Below are 24251 nucleotides of genomic sequence, written 5' to 3' on the forward strand. Positions count from 1 at the left end.
ATGAGGATTCCCAGAAGTGTAATATTGTTTCTGCTTTTGCAGCTTTTTACAGGAGGATCAGGTACAGTCTTGGCCTTATTTTTATCTATGTTGGAATTATTTACTTTCACACCGTGATGAAAAATAGAAATACACATGCGTTAACTTCCCTAGGTTTAAATGTTTCAAGCTGTGATGTGTGCCACCAAGAAGCAAAATGCCAAAAATTAAATGAACGAGACGACTCCTTCCCTGGCTTCTCATGTATCTGCAAAGACGGCTTTGAAGGCGACGGTGTTATGTGTTACAATACCTTAACCTGTAACGATGGCTCTTGCTGTGGAGAAGGTTATGAGTGGGTGCCTGGTAGAGGCTGCGTTGACACTGATGAGTGTTTGCGCTCTGATTCACCATGCAGGCCCCCTTTCCTTTGCCAAAACTTACCAGGGTCTTATGAATGCTTAAAGCCAGCCTCACTCTCCAGGACCAGGTCTTACTCCGAATCAGTCCAATTAGGCTGTGGAAACAATAAAGTTTGTCCACCGGGCATGGACTGCATCGGAAATAACGGGACAACCTGCGCTGACCCTTGTAGGATATACACTGTCCTGAACGATGCCTGGCGTTCAACACATTTTGGATTAACAAATCCCTCAAAAACTGACACAGATGTTGAGTGGCATGGTTGGTATCGCCTGTTCCTCGGACAAAACAACGCACGTATTCCCGAGGGATGTGTAAATGGGATGAAGTGTGGAAGCCATGTCACTATGACACTAAAAGAACCTCATCCCACACAGTCTGGTGAAATTTTAAGTCGGGTTGTGTGCAATACTTGGAGCAGTGAATGCTGTGAATTTGATGGAAGTTCAATCAGTCGCATTCATGTGAAGCTCTGTCCAACAGCAGTATCTAGCTACTATGTCTACAAACTGTTGAAACCTCAGACGTGTTGCCGGGCATACTGCGCAGGTAGGCTACAAAGGAAATCAATTCATGGTCTGGTGATCGAGTTATGTCATTTAGTCTAACAGAACTGCTTTGTTTTCAGAGGTTTATGAAGCAAATCATTTTACAACACCTGAGCCTAACGCTTCAACAACAATCCTAGATAAAGCAACAACGTCAGCGACCACCACCAGTGGTAATAAATATTTTTCCCTAACAATAAAACTACAATGGGAGTCTGGGAGATCTTTATGAATTGAATTGAAATGTATTGTAATTAACAAAACAGTGCAACGGTGTCGAACTCATTTGAGCTTGGGGGCCACATGGTAGGAAAAAACTTTTACAGGGGCTGGACTATTTGTTTAAAGAAAAAAGAGAAAGAGATAGAAGAAGAAATAGAGTGGGGGAAAGAGTGGAAGAGTGTTAAGAAGAGCTAGACACAAAAATAAAGAGAAAAATGAGAGACATAAAGAGAGACATAAAGAGAGAAAGAAAGAGGGTGGGCAACAAAGAGAAATAGAGAGAGAAATAGAGACAGAGAGCGAAAGAGAAAAACATGAGACACAGAGAGAGAAAGGGAGAAAAAGATAGATAAAGAGCAAAAGAGAAAAAAGGTAAAAAGATGGAGATATAATTGTCAGGACAGGAACAGAAAACAGGTAGCAGAACCCACTCGCGTAACATTACTCACAGTTTATTGGGAGAAAAGGAATGAGCGCACACTCGATCCGGGGAACATTGGTCGCGGAAGTAGATTGATCGGAACGAGGAAGTGGTCAAAATCAAACAGATTGGGGCGAGAAGAGAACAGGAGCAAAACACAGGCAAAACGGGGATTTACGGAGCTTGGCAAAACAAGTGCAAAAAACACAGGCAAAAATGGGGATTCACAAGGCTTGGCAAAACAAGAGCAAAAACACAGGCAAAAACGGGGATTCACAGGGCTTGACGTATCACAACAGAGTTCAGCAGGAGTTGCACAGACGCTCCGACACCAGGCGACTCACAAGACAGCGTTTAAGTAGTCAGGGAGCAATCTGTCAACGAATTTCAGCTGGTGTCCATGGGCTGGGCCAATTGGGCGCCGTGGCAACCGTGACAGAACCTGGCGCCACACGGCGGGGACCAATTGGGCGCCATGGCAACCGTGACAGAACCCCCTTCAAGGGACGGCTCCAGAAGTCCCAACAAAAAACAAATACATTGCACTCCAGAATGGACTGATGCCCCCGAGGAGGGTGGCCCCACCTCAGCCTCCGAAGACGTGGCAAACACAAAAACAGGGAGAGGCTGGCCTGGCAGACGGACAAGTTGAGCTGGCAGACGGGAGAGTCGGACGAGTCGGGCTGGCAGACAGAAGAGTCAGAAGAGTCGGACTGGCAGAAGAAGGAGTCGGACTGGCGAACAGAAGAGTCGGACTGATGAACAGAAGAGTCGGACTGATGAACAGAAGAGTTGGACTGGCGGACAGAAGAGTCAGGCAAGCAGACGGGTGTGGAAGGCCAGCCGACGGGCGCGGCGTCGAGACCAACAGGCGCGGCGTTCAGGCCAACGGGCGCGGCGTCGAGACTGACGGGCGCAGCGTCGAGACCGACGGGCGCGGCGTTGAGGCCAACGGGGACCTCGGACAGGTCGGCGCCAAATTTTCCCAGAAACCCCATTCGAGGCACAGCAATTCCCATGGCGGGTGAGTCCGTGGGCCGAATGGGATGGAAAGGCGACAGCACGGCAGGAGGAGAGCCCCCAGGAGGCAGGGCCGTTGCCGACAGCCGACGCTACAGGAGCTCAGTCAGCTGAGCTAATTGCTCCTCCTGGCGCCGCATGCTCCGTAGATTTTGCTGGGACAGCAGTTGAAGGCCGGTAACGTCACTGGACATCGCCAGACCCCGCCCTCTGTCCGGTGCAACAGCTGCAGAGCGTAGGGAGTTTCCAGCTCCCCCCAATCCGCGCTTGTGGAAGCATTCGCCGAGTTAATTTTGTGGTCGGAGCGTTCTGCCACAAGCCAGGAACGGAGACAGGACCTAATAGCGTTCGTTTTACTCTGTTTTTATTAAGAAAGAGAGCAGTGCTTGCTTCCACGATCCGATGATCCTCGGTCTTGGGTAGCAGCTGGCAGGAACGCGGTGATTCCGTGCCGAGCGAGGGTAGTCGTTGACAGCGAGAAAACAGGTCAATGGCCAGGACGGGGGAGCTAAACAGAAACGGGTCCAGAAAAGAGGTCGGCAACAGGTATCAGGCAGGAAAACAGGGCAGGATAATGTCGGAGAGTACAAAGCTTGCCTAGCTGAGAGCATATGTTCGCAGACGGTCTGATGGCTTCCTCTTGGAAGACAGGGGTTTAAAAAGAGTCAGGGAGCCAATCAGCGACCAGGGCTGTTGGCGCCAACGAGGCAGCCACAGGTTCCCCGAATCAGCAATCATAACAAGAATGACAGAAAAAAGAGAGAAAGTGAGACAGACAGAAAAAGAGAGAGCAGAAAAAGAGAAGAAATAGAGAAGAAAGAGAAAGAGAAAAGGAGAACATTAGAAAAAAGAGGGAAATAAATAGAAAGGAAATAGAGACAGAGAGGGAGAGAGAAAAGAGTGAAGAAATACAAAAAGAGACAGAGAAAGAAAGAGAAAATTAACAAGAGAGAAAGAGAAAATAAAAAGAGAAGAGAGAGGGATAAAGAAAGAGAGATGGAAAGAGAGAGAAAGGAATTCAGCTACAGACCTAAACGACTGTCAGAATAAATAGGAAAAAAATATTTACAGCGCTGTGCTTACAGTCTGGCCCAAGTTACAGTAATGGTGCAATGAAAAAAAACAGTGCAATAACATTTAGCAGTAACAAAAAATCCCAAATAGGTCGCAAGATATCTTTTCAGTTGGGAAAGAGATCAATAAGATTTAGTTCATCTAGATATAATTTTATAACCTAATGAAGTGGAGCACCTTTATATTAATTTTTCAGACAAAGAACCTTCACTCAGACCTTCTCGACTTATATGTGGCCCCAACAATATCCAAGTGGGCCTGGATTCAGTTAGCGTAAGAAACGCTGGCTACAACCCACTAACAGCCAACCTGGCAGTTGGCAGCTGTTCCTGGACTTGGACGCAAGGTGATGTTGTGTGGTACGAAGTTGAGGCGAAGGCAGACACTTGCGGGAACCATCTGACGGTAAAAATATTTTTCAACAAAACTAATAATGAATAACTGATGCCTGCATAAATGGAGTAACAGTGGCCTGCAAGAGTATTGCGTCCGCCCAAGGACTTTTTGACATATTGCCATAATGTATTTCAAGCCTCAAACATTGATATTTTTTTTTGAAGAAGAATCAACAACATGTGAGACCAAATTGTTGAAAGAAACCAAATTTATAAAACATTTTTATAATCAAATCAAAAGTTCAAAATATTGGCCCCTTTGAGTTCATACTTTGTTCAACCTCCTTTTGCTGCGATCACAGCCACAAGTCTCTCTTTGTTTTGCACATCTTGAAACTGAAATATTTGCCCATTCTTCCTTACGAAACAGCTCAAGTATGATGGTGATGGTTTGTGCACAGCATTTTTCAGATCTTTCCACAAATGCTCTATAGCATCGAGGTCTGGACTTGAGCCTAGCCCTTCTAACACCTTTACATTGTTAGTTTTAAGCCATTCCATCGTAGATTTTGCTTTTTGTTTAGGGTCCTTGTCCTGTTTGAAAGGGAACCTGCGCCCTAGTCTTAGGTCTCTCGCGGACTCCAACAGATTTTCTTCCCATTAACTCTAACGACCCTTCCAGTCCCTGATGAAGAAAAGCAATTCCAAGTCATGATGCTGCCACCACCATGTTTGACAAAGGGGATGGTGCAGTGTAACTCTTACACCAAACGCAACGTTTGCATCCAGCCCAAAACGTTTTTCAATTTTGGTCTCATCTGACCAGAGAACCTTGTACTATATATTATTTGTATCTCCCATGTGGCTTCTTGATAACGCCAAACGGGCCTTTTTATGGTATTCTTTTAGAAAGCGTTTTTATGTACAGTATGACTAATGCTGTAAATGATACTTATCCAAACCACTATCTGTCTTTCAGACTAATAGCACTCATGCCATTTACTCCAACAATTTATTTCTTTACCCTTTGAGGAACACATCCTTCACTCCCAGTTTGCGGCTTCCTTTTTCATGTGTCTATCCGATGGACGCCGGGAGTGTATTAGATGTGGCTCTTGTACCGAATGTTGCGTAAGTTGACACACAGATACCAGTCTCAATGCTAAGTCAAGCTAAGAAGAAAACTCGTTCTGGATAATTTCAAATTACATTACAATTAGGCACTGAGAGTCATTAGCTGCTATCAATAGCTATACGTATCCAAGTTCCTTACAGTAATCCCTTCGCTTGTATCGTGGTTTACTTATCGCGGTTTCGCTACATCGTAGATTTTCATCATACATTGTGTTCTGCATTCAGATGAGCTAAACAGTCGCCCCGCCCCTTTTCTGCTTGTTTCTGCTTGTGCGTCGACGACGTTGCGCTCTGAGTTGTAAATATGCATAAAACCGTTTGGCAAACCTACATTACAACATCAAGTTTCTCCAAAAGCAATCATGTCAACAACACACTCTGGACCGACAAGCACCAAAAGGCAGAAGAAGATGCTTTTATCGCCGACTCGGTTGTACTTCTCGACACGCAAAACTTGTTTTAAGCCAAATGCAGGTCTTTGGTGCTCCCTAGTGGCTCCTTGGCGTTTTTCAAAAATATTTGACAATGGAAAAATATATAGCTTTTGTAAAAGGGCAAACAGAACACATTATTGTTTTACAACAAATAGAGCTGTATACAGTACATGTTTCCTTCTTTAAAAGGCTCGTATAAGGCTTTTAATTTGTTGTGGCTCCAGACATGATTTTTGATTTTGGTTTAAAATGGCTCTTTCAACTTTTGGGTTACCGACTGGAAAGTAAATGCAGTTTTCCATAATGTCAACATGTTGGCAGGAAAGCATCAAGTGAAGTAAAGTGGATCGTGTCTGCAATTGCAGATCATTTCATTTGATTTCATTATCATCCATTATCTGCACCGCTTATCCTTAGTAGGGTCACAGGGGCCCTGGAGCCCATCCCAGCTATCTTCAGGCAGTGGGCCTGAACTGGTTGCCAGCCAGTCGCAGGTCACACACAGACAGACAACTCACTCGCTCATTTACAACTAGGGACAATTTGGACCGGCCAATTAACCTGAAATGCATGTTTTAGGATGTAGAAGGAAACCGGAGTGCCCGGAGGAAACCCATGCAAGCATGGGGAGAACATGCAAACTCCACACAGGAAGGTTCGATCTCAAGACCTCAGAACTGTGCCGCGAACGCGCTAACCACACATCAGCCGTGCTGCCGGCAAGATTATTATTAAAATTATAATTTAATAGTAGAGAAGTTATTCGTAACATTTATAAGTACAATACTTTTATTCGTTGAACAAATAGAGGAGCCTTTAAAATTGGGTTGTTCTTTAGTTTCAATGTATAATACAGTAATAGAGTATTTAAAAACTAACTAAACAAATAAATAAATAAAGGTTTCTACTTCACGAGTTCTGAATATCGCAGGACTTTTGGGAAGGCAACCCCCGTGAAAAACGAGGGATTACTGTATGTCATGTCTTACAGTATTTGATAAAAAAATCGATTTCAATTGCAACCATGACAGCAGAGACAGAGTGTTTATGATAATGCTTGCTTTTCCTTACCAGCGTGGGTGGTGGAATTGTTGGCTCGGGTTCCAAAGCCAAAGTATCCATGGTTCTGTTCCGCACCTCAAACTACACAAATCCTTACACAGAGGGTATGGTCGCCCTTCCGTTGGGCTCACCACTATACGTGGGCATCTCTGTAGACAAGACGGATCCAAGCCTGGCAGTTGTTTTAGAGGACTGCTTTGCTTCCCACTCTTCCAACCCCTCGGACCCTGAGCAATATGATCTCATCCGAAACAAGTATGCATTTTCTGGGATCACTGTGGAAACACTAAAAAATGGCTATACTCACCTATCTTTCCTTGGCCGGTTTAGATGTCCGGCTGACCGCCAACAGGTGTCCATAGCTGAGAGCGGCTTATCCTTGAGGGCTCATTTCACAGCCCTGTTCTTTCTGCCTCAAGGAGAACACCAAAATGTGTACCTTCATTGCAACATTAGCATGTGTGACCGGAGGAGCTACTCTTGCATTCCGGTGAGTAATATATTGCTTTTTACTTCATTTACAGCAAGGGTGCTTGCTCATTACGTAGATTGCGGGAATGTGTTAAGTGCATTATATTTGTTGAAACAAGCTGATATATGGAAGTAAAATGCAGCATTTCGGTAAAGACACCAACGTTGCTTAGTAGCAGTAGCAAATTGGAGAACTCCAAATGTTGTAGATGTAAGGTGTAATTTATTACAGTTATTAGTTAAAAAATATTTATGATGTAATAAGTATTTAAAGATTGAGTCCAAATGTAATGTAATATTTGCATTTACATTATTATATTCTAAAATGTATGATGTTGGAGTTCATCAATATGCTTTACAAAAGAATAAATGAAAAATACTGTTATCAAATTACAACTTTGTTATATGTTGGGATTTTTATTGCAAACCAAAAAATGTAAGTATTTACCTTGTTTGAGTACAGGGTATTTATTTTTTCCAATCACTCAAACTGCACTACAGCAATAAAATGATACTTATTTCTTGTAAGAGGTCTATTGGACAAAAACATTGGCAAGTAAAAAAAAAATGACTGACTTGAATTGAGTTTTGGTGTTTACTCTTGTATTAGATATTTTTATTTTGATTCAATATATTTGATTTATTCAAGCGTGCTTTAAGAAAAAATGTGAGCATTCAATTCCACTAATTATGAAACTTTTGTCGAATTCTAGACTGCTCTTGAATCTCCATTTTTTTTGTAGTGGCTAGATCGTTCTGACTAGGTCATTTTTTAAGAAGCACGTCTGATTTACAGGTTTTCTACACACAATTCTAATCTTTCCCAAATGTTTTTGACTCACTTGCACTTGGTAGTTTTGCACAAGGAGGAAACGCAGCTCAATGTTCAACTCCATCCCAATGAAGCCACTCACCATTGGTCCAATTACCTGTAAGTATACTCACTCAGGTTTCACACCATGTACTGTGTTGGCATTTATGCCCCTATTCCTTTTTTTGTTTTCAGGGGGAATGTCATCCGAGTAACATCCAGTAAATGAATGACAGAAGGATTTCATTAAGGGAAAACTATTATTATTATTCACTCCCTTGTTCAACCTGACAACTTATACGTTTTCCCCATTCTATACGTTTTTTTTTAATTATTTAAAATTGTGTACGCTGTACAATAAGTTATGTCAGGAAAGCTATTATAAAAAAAAATTGAAACATTCTTTTTGTGAGACAGGTCTCATCTTGCCATTTCGGCTTTAATCCGGATCTAATTCCTGCAGCATTTTGTACCAGCTGAAGGCTCTTGATTTTGGACTTTGGGAGACCAGAGAATAGTGCATTACAGTAATTGAGGCAGGAGGTCACAAACAAATGAATTATGTCCGCATCCGACTGAGACAGCATAGGGCGAATTTTAGCAATGTTGCGAAGATGGAAAAAAGCTGTTCTAGTAATATTCTTAACGTGTCTTTGAAAGGACTGATTGGGGTCAAACATGACACCTTAATTTTTGACTGAGTCACTCTGGGTGATATTACATTTTTCAATGTTCAGAGCATTTTTGAGAACAAGTCACGACATTTAGATTGACCGATAACTAACAGCTAATAATAACATTATGAGAGGAAAACATGCAATTATAATGAATTGAAATGATTTATGGAAGACACATCCAAAGTTATTTAGGTAACAGGTGTCCTACAAACCTTTATTTTAACCCACAATCCCTTTTTATTTCTGGGTTGTTTTTTAACATTGTGATGTGATGTTTGTTGAGAAAGGCCTAATAAAAAACATAAATGTGGGGAAAAGGGTAATCTATAGAGCATAATTGTGCTGTAACAATCAAGACCACCTTGATTTCCAGATCATATTCTAAAAGGTCTTGACTGTGAGCAGGATGAAGGAATGGAGGCAGGGTCATGATAGTTTTATAGAGGGGAAACCCTCCAGTCTTGATGAAAATTAACAATTAAATGGGAAAAATGTACTCATGGCAGCTGTGCTTTCAACCAACAAAAAATAGGGAAAACTTGAATGACACACAAAGTATTTTTTCTCTCTTTATCTAGTTTTTTGGGCTAAAGGGTAATGGAAAAACAGTATTGTGGCATACTACATCATGTCACGGAGCGGAGTGGAAGGGGTGACCGGACCAGAACGGAGGCAGGAAGGGAGAACTCAATTGCGTGACGATCCATAAGTTTTATTTAACAAAATAAAAGTTGTCCAAAAGTCAGGGACAAGACAAACAAAAACAGTCTTACAATCAGAACAGAACGGTACAGAGTTCCTCCGGCACGAACTCAACAGGACAGGGCATAACAGACGGAAAATGTTTTAAAAACTAAAACAGGACAAGGCATAGCAGACCGGGGAATGTGTATATAATGAGCCAGCGCCCGCCAAACCCACAACCCAGCCTTAAGTAGCAGACCAGCAATCAGCTGATCTGCTTCAGCTTGAGTTCGGGGGCGCGGCAGACTGGTTGCCATGGCGACCGTGACAGAGCCCCCCCTTTAAGGGACAGCTCCTGAGGTCCCCAAAAAAGGAAAAAAAAAAAAAAATACTACCTCACGCCCCGGAATGGTTCGACGCTAGGCAGGGTTGGGGGGATCCGGCAGGCAAACTGGACCGGCGAACACGAGGACAGACGGAATCAGGACCGGCGAACACGGAGGACAGACGGAATCAGGACCGGCGAACACGGAGGACAGACGGAATCAGGACCGCCGAACACGGAGGACAGACGGAATCAGGACCGGCAAACACGGAATCAGGACCGGCAAACACGGAGGACAGACGGAATCAGGACCGGCAAACAGGGAGGACAGACGGAATCAGAACCGGCAAACAGGGAGGACAGACGGAATCAGAACCGGCAAACAGGGAGGACAGACGGAATCAGAACCGGCAAACAGGGAGGACAGACGGAATCAGAACCGGCAAACACGGAGGACGGACGGAATCAGAACCGGCAAACACGGAGGACAGACGGAATCAGAACCGGCAAACACGGAGGACAGACGGAATCAGAACCGGCAAACACGGCGGACAGACGGAATCAGAACCGGCAAGCACAGAGGACAGACGGAATCAGAACCGGCAAGCACAGAGGACAGACGGAATCAGAACCGGCAAGCACAGAGGACAGACGGAATCAGAACCGGCAAACACAGAGGACAGACGGAATCAGAACCGGCAAACACAGAGGACAGACAGAATCAGAACCGGCAAACACAGAGGACAGACGGAATCAGAACCGGCAAACACAGAGGACAGACGGAATCAGAACCGGCAAACACAGAGGACAGACGGAATCAGAACCGGCAAACACAGAGGACAGACGGAATCAGAACCGGCAAACACAGAGCACAGACGGAATCAGAACCGGCAAACACAGAGGACAGACGGAATCAGAACCGGCAAACACAGAGGACAGAATCAGAACCGGCAAAAACAGAGGACAGACAGAATCAGAACCGGCAAACACAGAGGACAGACGGAATCAGAACTGGCAAAACAGGAGCAGCAGAGTCGGACTGGCAGGCAGCAGAGTCGGACTGGCAGGCAGCAGAGTCGGACTGGCAGGCAGCAGAGTCGGACTAGCAGGCAGCAGAGTCGGACTGGCAGGCAGCAGAGTCGGACTGGCAGGCAGCAGAGTCGGACTGGCAGGCAGCAGAGTCGGACTGGCAGGCAGCAGAGTCGGAGTCGGCCCGGCAGCAGAGTCGGAGTCGGCCCGGCAGCAGAGTCGGAGTCGGCCCGGCAGGCAGCGGAGTCGGAGTCGGCCCGGCAGGCAGCGGAGTCGGAGTCGGCCCGGCAGGCAGCGGAGTCGGAGTCGGCCCGGCAGGCAGCGGAGTCGGCCCGACGGGCAACGGAGTCGGAGTCGGACTGGCACGCAGGGGAGACGGAATAGCAGGCAATCGGCACGGGAGTCGGCCAGGCAGGCATGAGAGTCGAACAGGCAGGCGTCAATTCTTCCCAGGACCCCATTCGAGGCACAGCAATGGCCGCGATGGGCGGGGCCGTGGTTCGAACGAGGAGGGAAGGATACCTCAATGGGTGCGTGCCAAACGGCGTCCTCCAGCTCTCTCCCCTGAGTTCAAATGTTGGCTGGCTCATTCTGTCACGGAGCGGAGTGGAAGGGGTGACCGGACCAGAACGGAGGCAGGAGGCAGGAAGGGAGAACTCAATTGCGTGACGATCCATAAGTTTTATTTAACAAAATAAAAGTTGTCCAAAAGTCAGGGACAAGACAAACAAAAACAGTCTTACAATCAGAACAGAACGGTACAGAGTTCCTCCGGCACAAACTCAACAGGACAGGGCATAACAGAGGGAAAATGTTTTAAAAACTAAAACAGGACAAGGCATAGCAGACCGGGGAATGTGTATATAATGATAGAGCCAGCGCCCGCCAAACCCACAACCCAGCCTTAAGTAGCAGACCAGCAATCAGCTGATCTGCTTCAGCTTGAGTTCGGGGGTGCGGCAGACTGGTTGCCATGGCGACCGTGACACATCATGGTGTAGTCTGCTGAGAGCAGGGCAGTGGACAGGAAACCCATAAAGGTAGCTATGAACACAGCACAGAAAATCATTGCCCCAGTCTGTACGACATTTCCGGCTTATGATACTGAAACACAACCGATATCATACACTGGTGATCAAAATTAGAGAACAATTTATCGAACATATTTGCTGTTCCACAGTTGAATAGCATTTTGTTGTGTCCATATCATGGTACTACAACACATATTTGACCAAATGACTAACAGCATTTTACAAAAAAAAAAATACATGGCACTTGCCAATAAAGGACAGGAAAAGTTTGCAAGCAGCACGCTATGCCATACACACCGTGTGAGCTTCGTTGAGTCGTTATGGTGGAATCCCAAAACAAAATGTTTATTCTGAAAATTGTGAAGACTAAAGCACTGTTTTAATGAGCTTGAAGTTATATCTATTCTATTTTGGGTAGGTTTGTAGGTACATGGATGATTACATCGATTGAAGAATCAAAAAGTAATTACCGGTAATAGTCAGCAGACAGTAACCCTAACAAAGTTGTCCAGAAGAGAGCGCTGTTTTTAAGGTTAAAAAGTGTCAATGTGATTAAGTACTGTACTGTACTCACAAAAAAACTGGCACAGAAAATACACGTTTCTTTTGAAAACAAAAATTGCATTAAAATCGCAGTACTGGTCTAAAAATCAGAGGGGGGTTTTCTCCCCCCTTAAATGTGCAGCCCTAGCCTGTGTCAAATACAATCCAAACGCCAACAAAAAGATGTATTGGTACTTGGCTGCGATTATGACTTTAAGCCAGGAGATGACAGCAGAGAGTAGCAAATTGTCAAGCCATGATCATAGCCTCAGTCAAACCATTCATGAGTATCTGTATAGCTTAGAAATGCTTGAATAAACTTCTTTTTTCCATCTTTTCGGGTTGGCGTTTGGAGGGTATTTATCATAGGCCTTATCTTACTTTTACTGTTTTCTTGACAAAAAAACTACAAAACACAAGCATAAAGTCACTCTCCAACTTCCCTACCCTCTCCCCCATTTCCTCCTACCCAATGTGTTGCGAGTCCTGGAACAGCATTGGTAAAAGTAAGATAAAAGCAGGAAAAATAAACAAATAAAAGCTCCTTGAACTCAGTTGTGCATTGTTATCACATACTTGATCGCGAAAATATTCTACCTTCAACTTTCTAAGAACACCTCAAACGATGCACCCCACCTTTGAGTATGCAAGTATATTTGAATGAATGAATGAATTAATGAATGAATGAATGAATGAAACTTTATTTCGAACATGAGAAAACAAAAACAAAACAAGAAGTCAAAAAACAAAAAAAACGGAACCTAACATATCCAAAAAGGAATAGGAAGAAGCATATGCTTATTTGATCCTACCCCACGTGTCTTATTGCGAAAAATAGTGCGTATTTACATTACCGAATAATGTGATACAGTGGTTTACTTTGTAGGGTTTCGCTACTTCATGGGTATGCATTACCTGTATGTATTGTAGTAATAATAATAATAATAATTTCCTTTGTATTGTCATTCTTTGTAACAATGTACACAGAACGAAATGTCGATACACCTGACCCGTTGTAGCGAGTCGATGCAGCCGCAGCCAACAGAGGGCGCCGCCATTATACCAATTAGGTATGTCTCGGCCGAGGCACGAACCAGCGACCTCCCAGTCTCAAAGCGGGCACACTACCATCTAGGCTACTGAGCTGGTGTTCTGCATTCTAGTTGGCTATACAGTTCTGAAGGTAGTAGCTATTTGTCGTAAACACATAAATGTTTACAGTATAATATTAATAATAATAATAATATAGTAATACATTGTACTTTAAAGCACCTTTCAGGATACCCAACGTCGCTGTACATATAGTAGGCCACAACAATAAATCAAGAGTAAAACAAGCGTAAAACAAGCAAGTAATAAATAGCAAATAAAACACATTAGAGTACAAAGGGTGCAGCAGTATGTGAGGCAGATGGTCAAGAAAAGGCAAGTCTGAAGAGGTGAGTTTTGAGTCCGGATTTTAAGGTGGACAGGGTCGCATAATTTCTGAGGTCAGGCGGCAATGAGTTCCAGAGCTGGGGGGCAGAGTGGCTGAAAGGCGGGCAGCTGGTATAGTGAGATGGAGGGAGGATGATGATCTGAAGGTGCAGGATGGTAGGGCAATACGAAGGAGGTCAGAGGTGTAGAGCAGGATGTTGTAATTGATTCTATGGTAGATTGGGAGCCAGTGGAGTTACTGAGGGACAGGGGTGATGTAATGGCGAGAGGGTTTTTTCATGATGATGCGTTTTATATACAGTACTTTTATTTGTTAAGCAAATGATTGGGCCTGTAAAAAGGTTTAGCGTTTGGATTTCGATGCATTGCATTTATTATTTAATAATTGTAAAAGAAAAAGAAAGTTTCTACTTCACAGATTTTGCTTATGTTCATTTTGAAACGAAGGATCACTGTATAAAACAGCATTGGACTTCCACACATGCATTCAAAAGCAAACAGACAATTTAACTGGTACTCTCTCCTGAAAAAAGAATCAAGTTAAACTAGCAAAACAAGTTCAGTCAGTCTGTCAGAAATACAACAGCAGAGTTGTGTTAACACATGATACAGAAAACTTGTTTTGAATGGCTCCTTGAATATTTGGTGTTTGAGAAATACAAAAACGAAAGCTTAAAGAAATGTGAGGATTTTATATTGTCAAACTTGAATAGTAATTCAGACAGTGTTGTTATTTACCCCCCTCTAAGAACAAAAGGAATTGACCATTTTTTGGGATATTCCATAAAATAAAAACTCTTCAATGCACTAAATTATTTGGTGGTATTGTTTTCCATAAACTAGCATTCTACAAGACTTTAACTGCTTTTTGTGACAACAGCATACATTTTTTACATTAACCATGTGTATACATTCTTGAATGTTTAGAATGTTATTTTTATGGTTTTAATCAGACTGATTGATTTTTAAGTTTTGTACTGTATTTACTAGTAATACTAGCAACTGTGGCTTCATCTTTACTTGACAGCAAGTGTCAACTACTTTTCAGTAGGAGTGGGCAATACAAGGATAGGGTATTGATCTCATCCAGGTAAATACAGGGTATGTATTGATTGATTTAATACTGATTCTTTTTTCATTGAAAATATAATGATCATTAAGTAATTGGAAAATGGCATCTGAGCTGCCATCGAAGTTCTACACTTCTCTTTTGTTTCTATTAAGCAAATCTTTTTCTAACATGTTAACAACAAGTGGGCACACGGACACCACTCTATTTGTTTCTCAAAGACAGAACAGTTGCTATCGTTTAATTGTACCGATGCAATTCAAATTGTATCCATTGTATTTTTCAGTAGTAAAGGTGCACCGGATTACATGGCCCACTTTCAGGTTTCTGGTCAATTTTTAGGTGCGCCTTATTGTCCAGAACAGGGGTCTCCAACGTTGTGCCACCTCGAGGGTGGTCTCGCCCACGGAGTAAATTAGTGTAGCACCGCCACTGGTTCTTCTGTGTATTCAAAAGTTAAAGAACACTGACTTACCGTGACGTCACATGAAGTTTGATTGACATGCCTGAAGCCAATTAGAAGGGCCAATTGGGAGGGACACTTCAGCAACCGCAGGATCCGATTGGGTAAAATACATCCGTGCGTTTAGGACCAATATCCTCTCGCTGGGGGACGTGTACAACTCCAAAAAAGCTGCCGACTTTTCCTCCACGACAGCCGTCGTCATGTCCAATAACAACGCCAGTAACAACGTAATCATCGCCCAGAGGGCCGTGAAGCAGCTCCGAATGGAGGCCAGCATCCGGCGGATCAAGGTACCAAGCGGCCGACCCTGACACACAAATCCCAAAAGAGCAACAAGCTAAAGCCACCGCTGTTGTTGAATGGCGGCGACAAAAAGGGAATAAACTCATTCCCGTGATGGACGATAGAAAGCAAACTAATTAGCTTAAACATGCTGCACATTGCATCGCTCTTTAACATTGCTATTTTAATTCTGAGTTGTCAAGTTTCATCATTCGACACATGTTATACCGTGTCTGGTAAAGTTGCTTTACGTACAACGGAAAACTATCAAATCAAGTGAAAATCAAATTTCGTCCACGATAAAGTGTTGCTTTGTGACAGTAAGCGTAGTGTTGCAGCGTCGCTTGCTAATCGTGCATAAAATCAGTTTCAGACCCGGAAGTTTTGCAAGTTTTGCTCCCTTGTGCTAACTATGTCTGTGGCTTGCAGGTGTCCCAGGCTGCTGCCGAGTTGAGAAACTTCTGCATGCAAAACGCTTCCAAGGACCCGCTCCTGGTCGGCGTCCCTTCCAGCGATAATCCCTTTAGACCACCCAAATCCTGCTCCCTGTTCTGAGGTGGTTGCACATATCATAAACAGAATGGATTACCAGTAATTGTATTCCTACGTAATTCAACGAGATGCAAAATATGAAGCTTTAAAGGGGCACCATCTAATAATTTACCACTCGATGCCGCTTTTAATGTTTAGTGCAACCGTAAACGAGTGCAACAAAGTACGAGGAATTACAAATTCTGGAGTCTCAAAGTGACCAAACTTTTTTGTTTGCCCAGCTTTTCACAACGTTTTTGAGCTTAGGGGTACCCTTAGAAGGAGCCTCGTGTTACTTGAATACAGTGGGACCTCGCCACTTCGCGGTTCGACGTTTGCGGCTTCAGAGCTTCGCGGTCTGTAATGGTTAAAAAAAAAAAAAAAAAAAAAAAAAATTCCACTCCCGGGCCGCGCGGAGGAGCGAGTTCGGCGGACGCGGCATCACACGGCGCGATGCGAGAAAAGGCGGCGGGCATGATCGGGCTACCCCCGTAACTGGGGGGAGCCCGCTCGTCCGACGACCCCAGTAGCGCGGCGCGATGACAGGCGGCCGTCCGTGCGCAGCGGGCGAAAGTCGGCGTACGTGCGCGGGATCCCCGTAACTGTGTCGGTGTCGTGCGTATCGCGCCCGAAAGTACCCGCGGTGCGGGGCAAGTATAAATCCTGTCCTGAATTTGTCTCCGATCGTCCCGGGCGGACGTAAAATCGCCCAGCTGAACGACTCTTAGCGGTGGATCACTCGGCTCGTGCGTCGATGAAGAACGCAGCTAGATGCGAGAACTAATGTGATTTGCAGCTGCGATTGGCTGGCAACCAGTTCAGGGTGCCCACTGCCTGGAGATGGCTGGGATGGGCTCCAGCCCCCCCTGCGACCCTAATAAGGGTAAGCGGTGCAGATAATGAGATGAGATATATATATATATATATATATATAAATATATATATATAATTTTTTTTTTTTTTAAGGGGCGTTGCTACTTCGCAGATTTTCACTTTTTGCAGGTGTTTTTGGTCCCCATTAACCGGGTCTAAAAAATAATAATTAAAAAAAAAAATGTTTTATTTTTTTTGAAGGTGCGCCGCTACTTCGTGGATTTTCACTTATCGCGGGTTTTGGTCCCCATTAACCGCGATAACCGAGGTCCCACTGTAGGTACAAATTTCTTAACCTTCAAGAATTTTAAAAATGCACTTTTCAGTAATTTTGTAATTTGTCTTATTATTCAAAAACTTTATAATGACGTTTTTTTTTTTTGTACTACCACGAAGTGCTAATTATCTTTTTCAAACATCATAAACACAATGTACTACATCAGGGGTTGGTAACCTTTTTGACTCAGCCATAAAAGCAAAAAATTAAATTATATATATAATTATTATTATTGAAAGAGAGCCACACCATGTATTTCAAAACAAAACTGCCAAAACCACTCTCCAGACAAGTTAATTTTTCAGCGCATTTTATTACACTGTGTGACGCTTGATGGTTTCGTTAGGTCTATGAAATAATAGTAATGCTTGAGTGTCCCATATAAATGTAGCACTTAAAATCCTTCCCGCAGTTATTTAAGAGTGTTGAGGCTCATTTTGTCTGTTATTATTGTCCTAAATAATAGTTTTAATACAAGGTACAAGCAAAGTAATTTTGTAAAAAATTAAAAAAAAAAAATCACAAAATACTGCAAACGAGGATACCTACGTATTTACCCTCAGTGCAGACTCCGCTGTGTACGGCTCTCCCAATTTAATTGCTCTAGGTGCTTTGCTCGAGCTTTTGGTTAAAATGCTTGTTTTGGTTTAAAGTTTGGTTTCTTATTTTTCATCAAAAAGCATCTCAACAGTTAACCAAAATTGTTTAATGGGCTTCCATATAAAGGATTATTTAGCCTAAACGGAATCTGCTTGTGTGACACCCCGACAGTAAACTGTAATTAAAACTGTGTCTTCTATAATCTGGACTGAACCTCTTCAATATTAGTATTATCTGTTTTGCATGTATGACTATTAGTTCAGCATGAAACAAAATAGGACTAGTGCCGTTTTTTTCTATCTTCAAGCCAAATGTACCCAGGTTCTTGGTGTTATCGACCTTGCTTGTTATATGGGAGCGCCAGCTGCGTTTCTACGGACATGTGGTACGGTTCCCGCCGGAGGACCCAGCTCATCGAATTCTTTCTATTAGGGATCCGAGAGGCTGTACTGCCGAGTGGGTCGCCCGCGTGTATCGTGCCTCTTGCAGCTGGGAGAATACATGCAGGGCTGGGGCACGGGCGAAGGGCCTTAGCGCTGCGTCCTCCGATACCTTACCTGACCTACTCATGAATAGAACCATAATAGACACGTGAGCCTTAGGTTCACAACCCCTGTACTTCATGAATTAATTAGTGTTTTTGTAAACATCTACTAAAAGAAATATGCGTGTTAAAAAAATAATTAACACATTACATTTATATACCTTAGTAAAAAGTAAAAACATTTTGGAACTCCAGCCAGATGAACCGTTAATGTCATTTAATGGAGTGACATAGCATTACAACAGTACAAAAAAGATAACAAATAGCTTCTATCAAAACTTTCAATGCCTTACATTGCTTTAAAGACACCATTATTTTCAGTTTTTATTTTATTTTTTTCTCCCAATGGGACAGTGTAATATTTGACCACCAGATTTGCTGTGCTGTGTACTATACCTAAAACGAGTGCTACAACTAGGCCTGGGCGATATGAAATTTTTTTTTATTACAATATAAAATTTCTTATGTTGAGCTAAACATGTCATTATTTATATTTTTCTTTTAACTTTATTTTATTTACCTATATTCTGTTTTTTTTTCTCTCCGTATTTCTGCAGCACTTTGTTCAGCCCTTTGAGACTCTTTGTGATTAAGGGCTATACAAATCAAACTGACTTGACTTCATATTTTTTATCGATGAATATCACATCTTAAACACTAAGTCTAATTTTTCCCTCTGAGTCAATAAAAGTTTACATTACCAAATGCTGCATTAACTAATCTTTAATGTGAGAACAAAGGCGCATTGTGACAAACTACTACAAAGCATTCACAATCATCATGAACAATAAACAAAATTTGCATCACAATGTTAAAAAACAACCCAAAAACGCTGAATGATGCTGTTTTGGTCTGATGGCCCGGTGCTTCTCCCGCTAACACTCATTTGGGGTTGAATTGTTTTTATATCTGTATATTCTACCGGTATTGAGGGGTTTGGTTACCCAATGACTCCCAACTCATCAGTTGGTTTGAGCGAGGGGGCTGGGAATCCCCTCCTCGGTATCAATCTCCCAGAAAGAGTCGGACTGTTCTTGACTCTAGCCACATCCCACTAGGGGGATATGGCTCTGGTGAATATATTCTACCGGTGATATTGTTTTAAAACAATGGAATCAATTTATCGTATCGTCTTTGTGGCCACACCTGGTCGGCAAAGTTTCCAATAGACGCTGCCGCACTTGTTTTCCTATTGGACTCTGTTTCCAAAATACCTCCAAACAACTGTCTTAGACTCTTTCCGTGGGTATGCAGTGTTATCCTTAGTCTTTTTCGCCTATTTTGACTGTTTTGTTTTTATTTCCCTTCTCTTTAATAATCATCATTATCGTCCTATCGTCCAGGCGTAGCTACAAAGAAGAGTACAAACTACAGAGATATATGAAAATGGTGACCAATAGTCGTGATGCCGTGGTCGGTGTTGATCTTGAACGCCCCATTTTCAAAGTCGCTTCACTTTCAGGACTGCAATGCAGCAACACTGGACTGTTGAAACTTTTTATTGTTTTATACTTTTTTTCTTGTGCTTTCTACTCTTTCAGCTTGGCTGGACCGGTGAGGAATTTCCAAATCAGTACAACGAAGGCTGTCGTCAGTTTGACTTAACATAGATCTGCCAGCGTCCCCCTCTGGGCCCACGATGGATATTTTCAGGATTGTGGTGGATCCATTTGTTTGCTAAAATTATCAGTCCATTTATTCTGCCACCAAACCTTGGAAGTCCACAACAAACTTTACTAACACATTTGAAGTTTCTGTTTGACATTTGAGCTCCAGAATTCTATTGTTATTTAGCAATTAGTGGAGTGGATAAACACATGTATTCATTTAATGCCAGTGCTGTTGTGTCATACTGAATGATCTTACTCAAACACTACAAAGATGCATAAAATTGAACCTGAGACATCAGACTATTTATGAGGTATAATCCACTTTTCTGATATTGTGGTGTGCTTTGTTGATGCTTTCCTCCCTATTGAGACACTCGAATGGTACAGACTGTTTTGTTGTTGCTTTTATTTGTTGCACTCTTTAACCATCTTTAAAACCACATGCCTTACACGATTTGGACAGTGACTTACTGTATATACACCACTTTATATACTGTATGCAAATAGCTTAATAGCAGCTTTCAAAAAATTAAAAGCATCAAAATGTTCCTGTTTATATATGTCGCTGAAGTGACCTTTTATGTGACCTTTTCACCAAAATCAGTGGATTCACATGCCAGAAACCTAATAGGCTACCCTCTTTTTTTCTGTCTGCTACTGTGAGTAACGTTTTTAGAAATTAAATTTCTTTTTTCACACACTGGAGGTTTTTTGTTTTCTGTGATCTTAATTTGCAATCATATATATATATTGCTACAAGGCAGCATGGCAGCTGAGTGGTTAGCGTTTCCGTGGCACAGTTCTGAGGTCATGGCTTCAAATCCAGCTACCAACCTTCCAGTGTGGAGTTTGCATGTTCTCCCTGTGCTTGTGTGGGATTCCTTTGGGCACTCCAGTTTCCTCCCACATTCCAAAAACAGGTTTTGAACGAGTGTGTTGTCTATCTCTGTGTGCCAGGCGACTGGTTGACAAGTTCAGGGTGTCCCCTGCCCACTGCCCGAAAACAGCTGGGACAGGTTCCACCACTCCTGTTCCCACCGAGGGTAGGTGGTGCAAATAATGAAACGATATGTTGCTACAACAAAAAACAAATCCAATTGGCAAGATTTTTTTACCTGTGGACGGATACTTTTATTTAACTTGTTTTTCAATTGTTTAGCCCTTATTCAACTGAATATGCCACTAGGAGAAGGTATTGTTCACAGATCCATTGTTTGCCTGCCTATGAGTCGTCAGGGCAACACTTTCTCTAGTGTGTCTTGGGCAAGTACAGTCCAGCAGAACCCATCCTTTTCCAAGCTATTGCTTAGGTGGAGGTAGGTGGGTTCTCCCTCACATGAAGCATCGTTACCAGTAGCAGGAGAAACCTTCCGATCTGACTCAGATACAGCACCTATATTATCCGCCATTACTGTAAAGGATCTCCCTCTTTTTAGATGAGCTGGACAATGAGCAGTAAGCCCATCGCAGCGCACTTACCTATGGCTCGGAGATATAATACTATCTATCTACCCTGGTCATATCTTTTGAGAGGGTTGACTGACAGCAAGACAAACACATACAAAAACAAAGAAAATAAAAAGGAAAAATTGGCAAAAAAAGTTTTTGGAACATGGCCAATCTGAATGCTCAAACACCCAAAGAAGTTAAGCACCTCGGCACCCAAGTTGGTCATGCTTTCGTCCCTCCAGATGAAACGGGACACGAGAAAGTTGCCATGTCACTCAGGTCAGGGTGACAGAACACACTCTTCTGTTCAACAGCACGGCCCGACAGCTTTCACTGGTTTACCCCTGCCGCATCATACATGTGCACTGCCCATCCCTTAGAACACGTCCAAACATCCCACTATCCTTTTACAACACCTCTCCACTCCTTCCTATCACCAACAAGAACTCTAGATTCCACTATATTTAGCCCTCTTTCCTGCAATGCACTCATAACACCATCCATCCACGTCAACCGCGGCCTTCCTCTTGGTCTTCCATTTACTTCTGCTCTGTAGATCCTCTTAAACATTCGCTCCCCATGCATCCTCCCCATGTGTCCAAACCAACCGAGTACTTATCAACACGCTCACTCAGTTACATTACTACTCCAGTTCTGTCTTTCACAATTTCATTTCTCAATCCATCCAATCTTGTCAATTGTAACATACTTCTCAAAAACATTTAATTTCCTTCTCAAAGTATATAATGTGGTATTATAAATATATATACAATACAGTATATATAGGGCAGCACGGCGGCGCAGTGGTTAACGCTTGTGCGGCACAGTTCATGTCATGGGAACCTGTCGTGGGTTCAAATCCAGCTCCAGACTTTCTGTGCGGAGTTTGTATGTTCTCCCCGTGCTTGCGTGGGTTTCCTCCGGGCACTCCGGTTTCCTCCCACATTCCAAAAACATGCATTTCAGGTGAATTGGCCGGTCCAAATTGTCCCTAGGTGTGAATGAGCGAATGAGTTGTCTGTCCCTGTGTGCCCTGCGATTGGCTGGCAACCAGTTCAGGGTGTCCCCTGCCCACTGCCCGAAGATGGCTGGGATGGGCTCCAGCCCCCCCGCGACCCTAATGAGGATAAGCGGTACGGCTAATGAGATGAGAGATGAGATAGTATATATACAGCTATAATACTAATCATGCAAACCTCTCCTGTAGCATTCCAATTATGCAAAGTTCGGAGACGAGTTTGGTGCATGGCCAAAGCAACGCTGACAATGCAAACTGTGCGGTCCAGTACATAAAGGGCACAGTACATATTATTTGTTGACTGCAAAGATGCCATTTCTGGCATTAATACACTCACTTGACAGGTGCCGTGTCTCTAAAATGTGTGTTACTTTTACCCTGTGTTTTCAACTAATGTGGACCTGCAAGTTTTATTAATTTATTTTAATGCCGGAGTGGTTGCAAGTCACTATCACTTGCTGTCAGACACAAAATTGTCTTGATCATGTCAACGGTACTGTCGGTGGAGGAGGGGCCTGTGTTTTTGGCGCAGGTGGGAGAGGGGGGGCCTTTGTTGCTGACGGAGGTGGTGGAGTAGTAGAGGAGGTGCGCATTTTTTCTGGCAAAAGTCGTGGAGTAGGTGCCTGGGCTGCTGGTGGAGGAGGAGCTGCCTGTGCTCCTGGTAGATGTGGTGGTGGCTGTGCTGCCTGTGGTGCTGGCAGAGGAGGTGCCTGTGTTGCTGGCGGAGGTGGTGCTGTGTTACTGGCAAATGTTATGGAGGAGGGGCTGCCCGTGCTGAAGGCAGATGGGGTGGGGGAGCAGGTAGTTCTGTTGGCGATGGGTATGGTGGTGGTAACTTATTTTTACATTGTACTAAATGTCTAATTAAAGCCATTCTCCTCAGTATTGTTCATGTACAATAAAAACAGTAAAAATGTGCCGTATCTCTGCAGCCCAGATTGCATTCAATAATGACAATATCTGAAATGGAAAAGAGAACGTGTTTGAGAAACTTTCTTGGGTGGAGTGATGATTCATCCAATGTAGTACAACACCCCAAACCAGTCTTTAAATGGGTTGTTGTCCAACCCCTTTGAAAAGTACTTGCCTTGTATTTTTACTTACTTAACTGATATGACATACATTTCCACATATTGATAATGGTAAATAATAGCCTATAATGATTAAACGTTCGGGAAGGAATGACAGGCCAAGATATGCAAACAACAGGGTACATACAGGCCAGAGGAGTCAAACTCAGTTTCACCGCGGACAAATCAGTGTAATGCAATTATTTTGAGTTATTTTTGCTCATGCCCCCATTTTGGCTTTGGAAGGTAAAAATCCTCTCGTGCTTATATTTTGTGCTGAATATAAACAAAACACTTAGCCACTGAGAATGCTGGTGCCCCCTACTGTAGTGGGTGTGCAATTGCACTTGATTCTGGGAAAGTCAAAACAACAACAAAAAAAGTTTCACAAGGTCAAACATACCTGCGCCCCCCTCGACAGGGATAATTTATTTCTCAATTTAAATATTTGACATTGATGTAAAAACACTGCCATGTAGTGACGCTGAGTCGTCACATGGATATGGTAGGTGACAGGCATTGCTGGAAATCACTCTGAACTAATTAATTATAAGATGCATTTTAAGCATTTTAAGCTCCCATGGGCCACATAAAAGGATGTGGCGGGCCACATTTAGCCTTTGGGCCATGAGTTTGACACATGTGCCATAGGCTAATGGAATTTTCTTGAGAAACTTGGAAGTCTGTCATTGGGCTTGACTGAACCAACCGTGATAGAGGGAATGAACCTGTGAACGGGATTGGAACTGGTTCGAGCCCGCCCAATAGTTCTGCAGCGAGCGCCCTCTCGGTAAATGGCGGA

The 24251-nt window shown here is 43.2% G+C and overlaps 2 protein-coding genes and 1 pseudogene across 2 annotated transcripts; all 3 read left to right on the plus strand.

The window, feature by feature from the left end:
• LOC148361722 (uromodulin) lies at window positions 1-8149 on the plus strand. The gene is made up of 10 exons (XM_088342936.1): window positions 1-61; window positions 154-951; window positions 2381-2718; window positions 2763-2790; window positions 3884-4092; window positions 5002-5153; window positions 6665-6907; window positions 6983-7142; window positions 7979-8072; window positions 8130-8149. The coding sequence occupies exons 1-10, from the start codon at window positions 1-3 to the stop codon at window positions 8147-8149; spliced, it is 2103 nt and encodes a 700-aa protein (XP_088199062.1).
• Window positions 8150-15312: 7163 nt separating this feature from the next.
• LOC148361723 (guanine nucleotide-binding protein G(I)/G(S)/G(O) subunit gamma-10) lies at window positions 15313-20612 on the plus strand. Its single transcript, XM_088342475.1, has 3 exons — window positions 15313-15485; window positions 15907-16033; window positions 19844-20612. Exons 1-2 carry the CDS (start codon window positions 15396-15398, stop codon window positions 16030-16032), a joined length of 216 nt encoding a protein of 71 aa, XP_088198601.1. The 5' UTR covers window positions 15313-15395; the 3' UTR covers window position 16033; window positions 19844-20612.
• LOC148361724 (5.8S ribosomal RNA) lies at window positions 16728-16866 on the plus strand (annotated as a pseudogene).
• Window positions 20613-24251: the final 3639 nt, after the last annotated feature.

This window comes from Urocampus carinirostris, chromosome 8, assembly GCF_059441175.1.
Source record: "Urocampus carinirostris isolate Australia breed hairy pipefish chromosome 8, RoL_Ucar_1.0, whole genome shotgun sequence".
Taxonomy (NCBI): Eukaryota; Metazoa; Chordata; class Actinopteri; order Syngnathiformes; family Syngnathidae; genus Urocampus; species Urocampus carinirostris.